This window comes from Patella vulgata, chromosome 1 (assembly GCF_932274485.2).
Source record: "Patella vulgata chromosome 1, xgPatVulg1.2, whole genome shotgun sequence".
Classification (NCBI taxonomy): domain Eukaryota; kingdom Metazoa; phylum Mollusca; class Gastropoda; family Patellidae; genus Patella; species Patella vulgata.
The window spans coordinates 75,203,048-75,213,162 of NC_065879.2; the positions used below are offsets into that span (position 1 = coordinate 75,203,048).

Consider the following 10,115-nt stretch of genomic DNA (forward strand, 5'->3'; position numbering starts at 1 on the left):
ATGTTTCAATGTTTTAGTATCAATCAGGATGTTAAGATGGGCAACAATTTATTGTTGAAGGAGGAAATGAGAACGTGAACTAAGGGATGTAGATTAATTGTATGAAAGGAATTTTTGCAGGAGGGGGTTTGTGAGGTTCCTTTTGGCGTATATCTGGGGTAACCAGAGGTCACTTTGACAAAGCACAGAAACTGGGATTTTACATAAAAACATACTAAATACATGTACCGAACCTACTATGTTACGTTTTAGTTTTACTGATATGCAATAAAATCAGTTCAGCACAATTTAACGCCCCGTTTAACGTCAATTTTTAGTATGAATTAATACGAATTAATTGTCATATCACATATCTATACCATTATCTCGCGCTTTGAATAGCCATCTCATCCCACAATTTGATAATAAAGCATAAAGGCCACGACCATGACACATATCTTTTTTATAGCTGAGCGAAAGGGGGGGGGCAACCCTCCTGACCCTCTGGATCCGCCACTACAACCTTTCTTTGACCCACACTGCCTTTATTAAAAAAAATACTGGATGTACTTTGGTCAGTACACTAAGCAGTTATAAAAATTCATGAGCATGGTTCTCGGAATCGAAAAAAATAATAAACCATTTTCTATCTTACCGTCTGTCACTGACTGTTCCACGTCAATGGAAGCCATGTTTGTTGTTTTGGTTCTTCTTCAAACACGAACTTATGTCAACATAAAAATAAAGAATTTCTGTTCTCCATGGCATTAGTAAATTGTCGTTCATGTGTTAGAATTTCTTAAGAACATCAATTGTTGTGTCAATATATCAATGACTAATGTATATAAATAAGTAATCCATTAACAGCGATTGTTCTTATAACAAATCGCAGCATTCATTCGATCACCACTTGAAATATTTTTCAAAATAAGTTAATTTATTCTCCTTTCAGCGCAATCCATTATAGAATCACAATCTTCAGAAAGTTGATTAAATCCTGACTATCATCTGAAATGATATAGACAGCACTGTAATCAAAACTAGACATAACATATGGTTGATAAGACTAATTTTTGTACATATAATTATTGCTTTATTAAAATCATAACTGACTTAAAGATTCTACATGCTAAATTAAAGGTTAAACATAGATTTAATAGCATACACAATCAAAAGTACTTATAATTGAAAAAGGGTAAAAAAAAATTGAATTGAAAGTTTGCATTGGTTTCTATTGATTTCCCAACGTCATCTTAATGTATCTGAGATAATAAAGTAATAATAATTCTGGTTTCTTTTTGTTCAGGCATGCCTATTCCTCGTGAGGATTTTTTTTTATACTCTGGGATTTTTATTACACAATAGCATTAGAATGGTATTTGTTTACTTTTGATATATATGTTAACGACCTGGGTTGTCGTGTCATTAAAGATGTATTTTGTAAGATTAAGATAAAGACGTGACCGTTCTTGATATAATAGTTCAAAAATAGATAATGAAAAATGAATATTTTAGAAAATCATTTAAATTACTTTATTCTGAGCGAAGTTATAACTGTTCTAAGATGTAGCTTTGATCTTTTATTATCGTATCATCGGTACTTAAGTTTCGATCAGCCATTTTAATGTTAAATTTTTAAATCTCGCGGGTGTTTAAACTCATTAAATCTCGACCATCCGATGCTCTAGAGAGTTGATTATTGGCTTGTCATGTGCATAAATGTCTAACAATAGGCAGATTTAGATCTTACATAATGCATCTTTAATGACGTCTTCAATTTTTCTCGTTTCCGTCACTTGTAGACATTAAAGTGGTTCATGGACTTTAGAACTTTAGAAGTCATAAGCGGTTGGTTAAAAATAAAATAGATTTGCCATGATGTGATCTTACATCAGAATCTGAGAGGAATATGCACAGCCATTGCGAAGATATATACTTCTAAAGTACACATTTTAAACAAACGCTCGTGCAATAAATCCCTACTCGGGTAAGTCAGGGCAGTAGCGTATGTATGTAGGATTTCAGAATTTAAAATATTTGAATTAATTAAATTTATATCAAAAGTGCAGAGGTAGTGGTGGAATTGAGAATTTCATGTGTCACCTTGTCAGTGCTAAAATAAGAAATAACATATAAACTAGTGATATTAGCGAGAAATATTTTCAAAATGCACCGTGTCATTTAATGTTCGGTTGTCATGACGTCTCAGATCCACCACAAGAAGTCATTTTTCCTACATCTAACAATAATGAAACTCTGTGATGTGGATATTGTGTCCTTTGAACACGATAGGCGGTTACTTGCATCAGACATGGCTACAATAACCAGACAGTGTAAGTTTCATATCAACCTACCATTATCAGTTTCAATTCAACCTGCAAGTATTGAGTACATTTGAACCAGCTGTGATCTTTTTTTTTTCTTAGAATATCTCGAGTTTTTATTTCACTATGCAGGTGAACATGGCGCATATAAAACATTTTCCCACGTTATCTATATCGATTCTTGAGTTCTGTGTATTACATATTCTGATTGAAATATTTTCGTGTCTTAAAGGGATATTACGCCAAAACTCAATTATGATGGATTTCCCAATTTATAGATACGTTAGCTCCAGCATCGTAATAATCGGAAAACATTGTGGTGTGCCTGCTAATAAATATTACCGGGCAACATATTACTTAAAGGAGCTCAACCTCGAACTCAATATTTAACATAAAATTCGAAATTAAAAACACGAATTAGAATTGAATATTGGCACACTTCAATCAATATTGATGTTGTTATCTTGCCGTGAAACTATAGGATCCTAACATCCAATACATAAAACACAAGCAACATTTTATAATCAGTACACGTAACGTGCATTCTATGTTTTTGTGCGCCATTTGTAATAAACAAAGAAACATGTATCCTACAAGAAAATGCAGGGGGTAATTATTAATGGCTGAGTTACAAACGACAAAATAATAATAATAATAAAAAGTGCAGAATGGACTAAGCAGGCGCAAACGTCCGTCGTTCAGTTTGAACTGTTAACGTATTTCACCGAATTGATTAGAAATTACAATATTTAAAAAAAAATGTTTTTTTAAAAATTGAATATAAACCACTTTTATACATTCATGTTACATTAATATGTGTTTTTAGACCAATTTTCGTCTATTTAAAACGGGACATACTTGTAGAAAGTCCAGTGCCTGACTTACTGCTCGACTACCATGGTCCAGATTATTAATAGAAAGCTTGTACCATTTTTGTTCGAATATATCGATCAGAAAATGTGAGGATATTTTTTCTTCGTGATATTATAACAACACGGTTCACATTAAAATTGTGAAATGGAATTGGTTTAACGACCTACTTTCATGCAGCGATTGGGATAATCAAGAAAACCATATGCGATGTATCCATGTACATTGTCCCATCGGAACAACTTGACGCTGTCCTTGCCACTCACTCTGTCCTGCACCACTGATAAGGGGAAAGAAAGCTGGAAAAACTCGGGGAAACTTTCTCGACCAACACCGGCATTACTCACGGATCCACGGCGGCTCGCCATTAAAATTGTAATAATTTTTATTTTGGAAAAATATTATTTTGGAAAAATGTGACAGATCCTACTGGTTGTGCTTTTAATCCTATTACATGCAATTCAATCTATATAATATTCTGTTGGAACCCTATTCCAGTTGGCGAATATAATTAATTCTATTTTTGTTGTAGCTTATATTATACATCTTACATGTTCAACTAGAATATAAATTTATTTTAGTTTAATACAATAAAAGAAATGAAAATAATCTTTAATTAGTTCTGAGAACTTCCGTTATGTTAAAAAAAACATACTTGTTTGGTTTAAGTAAAAAGAATACAGATGAAATCTTTATTGGGATTTGGTGTTCGACAGTCGGATGTAAAAGTAAACTAAACAAACCGGCAATCGTTTAACCGGTACTGGGTTCGGTAGCCAAATGGTTTAATGGCTGCGCTGTAGATCATAAGGTCTGTCAATGAGTCAATTGACAACTAAAAACAACACGCGCAAGCGAATTTCTGCAGGAAAAAATAATTGAACAATATGTAATTAGTCCCGAAATAACCTAGTTTGTTTCGAGTGGGCGTTAAATCTCACCTCTCTGTCGGTTTCCTGCCAATGCTAAAGGTAAATGCGCAATCGAATTGTTGAGAAAAAAAATAATTATGGACCAGGAACTGACTATGACCTCATCGCAGATATCTTTGAATAGACATGCCAAGTTTCATGTTCCACCGTAGACCTTTTTTCGATGGGCTTCGCCTTCAAGAACAACAACAAAGACAACAATATGAGTAGCTCTTGGGGATTAGTTCCTGGTCCAAAATTTGATATAAACCAAAGGAGTTTACTATCTTTAAATTCGGTTCAAAAAGCTTAAAGGAGCTAAATAGCTATTCTTTTGCACCTAGAAATGGACACACGTGGGTCGCATATAATAATGTAATATGAATGTTAATAAAGCGATTTACATTCCATCGTTTCTGTTTTTGCTGTAATTTCTAATCATTTATGTTCGGCGAAATACGCAAAGAGTGCAGCTTGAACGACAGTCTTTGGCGTCTGATTATTCCAGTCTACACCGATAGTATTAGCCTCGTTCATCGAGTCGCTTTATTAAAAACGGCGCTTAAAAACATTCGCGTGCCAGTTTTAAAATTTGCACTTTGTCTTAAATATTGGATATCAGAAGGATATCAGAAGCCTATCTTTTCACGGTAAGATAACAACATCATGTTGATTTAAAGTAGCTAAGTCTCTAACTCAATATCATCCAAAATCTTCAACATTGAAAACACGAATTATTTGTCAATTTAAAACAACATTGATGCTGTGATCTTACCGGAAAAAGATGGGCTTCTGATATCCAATATTTAAGACAAAATAAATATTTTACCATTGGTACACAAATCGTGTACCATAATGCGTTTCAGCCCCAGTTCTAGCAAGAGACTCGAGGAACGAGTCTAGACATATTGCACCAAACCAAACGGCGTATGTAGACTGGAATAACCAGACGCTAGGAATTTGCATTCGATTAAGACTGCTGGCTTATTTCACGGAACATAACTGATTTGAAATTAGAGTAAAGACGGAAACGATTGAATGTAAATCAGTTTATATACATTTATATTACAGTATTATATGAGTTGCGACCCACTTGTATCAATTTCTAGGTCCCAAATGTTAGCGATTTAGCTCATTGTCCAATTGGTCGTGTTTGCAATGTCGACGACTGTGGATGATATTGAGTTAGCGACTTGCCTCCTTTAAACTGAACTTCATCTTTTACCAGTGTTTGCTGTATTTAAACTGCACGGAGCATTAAACATCACAGTATTATAAAAGTGAGAAAAAAACAATTTATAGCCAAGAACTCATTTTGTATTTGCGTGAATTAAAAACGTGAGTAAGATGGTAATTTGCTTCAAGCTAGGAATAAATCACTGAAGATATTGCTCGAGCATAATTGGAAAAAGCAGAATGAATGGCGTAATATGAACAAAACGTGCCCAACGCGTTATCCAGTTTCACTGGTTTTAATTCTCTTCTATCTAAAAGAAAGACTAAAGCATTTTATAAGCTAAAGTAGACTCTTTGGGAATTGTTATTGACCTTTTCACATTTCCAATTTTGTTTAAAGTGGGTAGACAACTCTCATATATGGAAACGGCCCTTATACAAAAATGCTACAAAAATATATTATCTTCGTTCACTCCTTTCAGTCTCTGATGGGAATTCGGGGAATTGTTACTTCCATGCTAGGGGGTTTGGGTGGCCGATTGGTTAACGCGTGCGTGTTGCATCGTAATGTCTGTCATTGAGTCAAGTAGCGTGGATTCAATTCCCCGCTTGTACGTGACAAGGGGTAGGGTCGCCTGTCCAACCTCGTGGGTTTTCTCCGGGTCCTCCGGTTTCCACCTATTGCTAAAGAGCCCTACGCGCAAGCGAATTAATGAAATAAAATTGAACCATATGTTAGTCTCGAATTGACTACGAGGTTGGACAGGCGTCCCTATTTTCACTAAGGGCCCACCACATTAATTCTGTGGTGAGGCCCTAGCTATATAAAGCTTGGAGGCATCATGTTAAAAAGTTAAACCAAGAGGTATCACAAAGATGCCTACCGAAACATTGTAAAAGACATTTTACGGGCCATGATCTGAAATTGTATCAGTCACACACCAGAAAATATCACAAAAGTGTGTACCGAAAAAAGCCGCCATATATACATGATAGAAATGTTGTATTGTGACTTTGTTAATTTATCAATTTTCCAATCAAAGAGAAGTTTCCAGGAAATTAAATAGATCCAATTTCTAATGATAAATCATTAAAGAGACATTCTACCCACCATATTCTATACATTTACAGACACGTTAATTCTAGAATTCTGTTCTTTAAATTAATGGCGATATGTATTATCTTTTATATTCCACATGTCTTATTAGCTACTTTTTGATGACATGGGGCGGGATTTAACGTACTGCTAAACTAAAAGAGCGCTGACCATAAGAAACTAGTTTGACAGATTTGTACTTTAAAAGTAATTTATCGGATGTTCGACCAGGTGTATAAAGTTGTAAAGGATCAGAGAGGTAAACAGGGGCTAAATTTAAAAGTAAGTAATAAGATCTTAAAATCAATTCGATATTTAAAGTAGCTAAGTCTCTAACTCAGTATCATCCAAAATCTTCGACATTGAAAACACGAATTATTTTTCAATTTAAATCAACATTGATGTTATCATCTTACCTGTGCTTCTGATATTCAATATTTAAGACAAAATAAACATTTTACCATTGGTACAAGATTCGTGTACCATAATGCGTTTAAGTGTCATTTGTAACAAGGGACCCGAAGAACGAGGGCTAAACATATTCCACAAGTCATGCCAAACGTTGACGGCATATTCTTATCTGGAGAGCATACACAATAAAATACTATCGATGTAGACTGGAATAACCAGTCTCTAGAGATTGCCATTTGATTGAAACTTCTGGCGTGTTTCGCCGAACATAACTGATTTGAAATTAGATTAAAAACCGGAAACGATTATATAGTTTAAATACACTCATATTATATTATTATATGCGTTGCGACCAATTTGTGTCAATTTCTAGGTCCCAAATATTGGCGATTTAGCTCCTTTAAAGTAACAAGTCTTGCTGCAGTATTCTGTATTGTTTGCAATATGCCTTGTAGTCTGCTATCAGGGAAATTTTGTCCAGCAGTTGCACTTCCTCCTACTCTTTACGGAATTCCACTGCCAAAGGTTCCTTCCCAAACCACCCCATCAATGCACCATATAAGAGTGTTTTTAAAGGAATTTAGCTAATTTTCTTGTTTAGAGTCATATACTATCGATCAGTTTACTTAAACTGTTAGTTTCTTTCCTTTCTAGTGATTTTACGAATGTTTTAACCATGGTGTTTTTTTAACCTCAGCTGTTAGCTAACATTAGCACCATTTAGCGCCTATTTAACAAGTGTGAGAGAAATATCTGTCAATAGATTCCCAATCTAATTAAAATATAGATCTATATTTCGTTTCGTTTTTTATACTTTCGATGGCCTACACTACATGTAGTAAAGACAAGTAAAATCGAAATTTTGAACTATAAAAACGAAACGAAATTGGATCTGTGTTTTAATCAGATTGATAGATTCCACGCCGCGCCTTTATACGTCGGAAGAAAATAAAATAAGAATGCAAAAATTGTAATAATCAATGAAAATGATATCATGTTCTAGAAAGAGTTAGCAAATCCTGATGTTTGCACAACACCCTTCGCTGCTATAATTCTATTATCCTTAACGTGTGGTGGATCTTATATACGAAATCTCACTTTGTAAATTAAAAATGTAACTATTATGTCTGTCGTCTAGCCCTTTGACGTACACTTCATTACTCCAGACTTAAATTAGAGATATGTAAATATTCATACGACTCTTCACAGTGGCTAAGTAGATAAGACACTGGTTCGCTAGCGGAGGTGAAATGAAATGAAATGGGGTTTAACGTCCAACTGTTCTGCTCCTTATACTGGGCTAATGAAGACGGGCATACCCCATACAGTGTGCTATGAGGGAAATTTTGCCCGGGCAGCGGCACTATCGCCTACTCTTATATCGAATTCCAACTGCCAAGGGATCTTTTACGTGTATTCCAATGTATACACGGGACATCGGTTTTTCGTCTCATCCGAAGGACTAGACAGCTGTCCTTGCCAGGCCCGCCGTTCTGCACCGCTGACAAGGAGAAACCACGCTGGAAAAAATCTGGATGACCTATCTCGGCCAATGCAGGGATCGAACACCCGACCTCCAAGCTAGCGAGCCAGCGTCTTACCCACTTAGCGCATCGCTCCCGGTGTTGGCTGAGAAAGTTCATCGAGATTTGACGTTGTAGTTTCCGCTTGTCAGTGGTGGGACGAAAAACCGAGGTCCCGTGTACACATTGGCGTTCACGTAAAAGATTCCTTGGCAGTTGGAATTCTATATAAGCCGTAACGCCGCTGTCCGGGCAAAATTTCCCTCATAGCACACTGTAGGGCGTATGTCCATCTTCATTAGCCCTGTCGGAGCAGAACAGTAAGACGTTAAAAAAAAAACATTTCATTTGCAATATCCTATGCCCCCCATAACAACCGGGTAAACTAAAACTCCATTCATATTCCAACTTCAATTTTTATTTAGTTTCACATTTTTCAATATAAAATCCGTCAGGTTTATCTGACGTAATATACCCCGTTGGTGCTGATTTGACATTAAAATCCATTCATTCTTGCTTTTTATTATAAGATTAACGGCCGTTACTATAACAACATTTTTTAAAAGATCAAGATTATCAAAAAGATTTACAAGCAAACATTTCAAAGAAATATTATACCTGCATGTTTGTATAGTAGAGTCAAAAATTGGTTCAAAAGTATATTAATATATACAGATACTCACTCTTTCATTCACAGAATTCCTTTATGATTTCTATATGAAATTCCATCTAATCTCAGCTTATTGCTTAAACTAAGTTCCATAAATGCTACATTACAGCATCCCAAACACAACTGTTTACAGACTGAACACAAGACAACTACAGGCAGTGATTTCTCTTAGCTCTCTCGATGCAGATAAAGCTACGCTGCTCGACTCATTTACAGTGTAAAAAATCGACCCGCTTGTACGTGTTCTTGTTCTCCCACATAATTCCAGTCTTCATTCATTAACTACAGGAGAATTACAAATAAGCCTATTAGAATGAATGAATGAATGAATTTTTTTTAAAGCAGCTGCAAATATCCATTTGCCTTTCAAGGGCGGATCTAGTGCAGAGCTTACATGGCACACGCCCTCCCCCACTCATCTGGATCCAAAGGGTGCACTGGTCGGCACACGAATCACAGATCCGTAATGTACAACGACAGCTTCGATTTAAACCATTACTTGTTGCGTCTGGACCTGGGTTGTCGGCTGCTGCTCAATCAAGCACGATCACGATCCCCAGGCAAGTGCGCCCCCCCCCCCCCTCCCGCCTATCCAGGGTCTCTGGATCTGCCCTTACCTTTGCTGGGGAATTAACTCCGACAGCTCACGAAAACATTTTAAAGGTGCGGTATTCGGATTAAATTGAGATGAGCGGTTTAAAATTGGGTTTAATGTCTTCATTTTTATATCTGTGGTTAAAGGGACAATAACACTCTTGCTGGCTTAAAAGCTCCAGAAAATAAATAATATCTCTATCTAAGTACTAGATGTTTAAGTGTCCTACCTGTTGTGTAAATTATCCATTACATCCTATTTTACTTGTCCAGAGGGTTCGAAAATATTTTTAAATCGAAGTTTCATTTGAAAATGTTTACGTTAGACGTTTCAAACCATTATGTTGAATATTTCAAAATTTTTAAAGAAGGTGTGTTAAGATGAAATTTGTATCATCAATTAATTGAAATATTCTAAAATAGTACAATTTGTTGACCAGAATAAAGATTGGGACATATTATTCAGTTACAACAAGAGTGGTATTGAGCCTTTAAGTGTCAAATGCGAGGTATGAGAATTTTGTATAGACAGTTGTTTCCGCCCACACTTCGATTTCAAAC

The 10,115-nt window shown here is 35.6% G+C and overlaps 1 protein-coding gene across 1 annotated transcript in view; it reads right to left on the reverse strand.

The window, feature by feature from the left end:
• The window catches only part of LOC126808721 (solute carrier family 35 member F4), a 67,144-nt gene extending 57,808 nt beyond the window's left edge, over window positions 1-9,336 (reverse strand). The window contains exons 1-2 of the mRNA XM_050533650.2: window positions 8,974-9,336; window positions 635-987 (exon numbers count right to left, since the gene is read on the reverse strand). Of these exons, the coding sequence (XP_050389607.2) occupies window positions 635-671 (37 nt within the window). The 5' untranslated portion in view covers window positions 672-987; window positions 8,974-9,336. The remainder of the gene's footprint in view (window positions 1-634; window positions 988-8,973) is intronic.
• Between the last annotated feature and the right edge of the window lie 779 nt (window positions 9,337-10,115).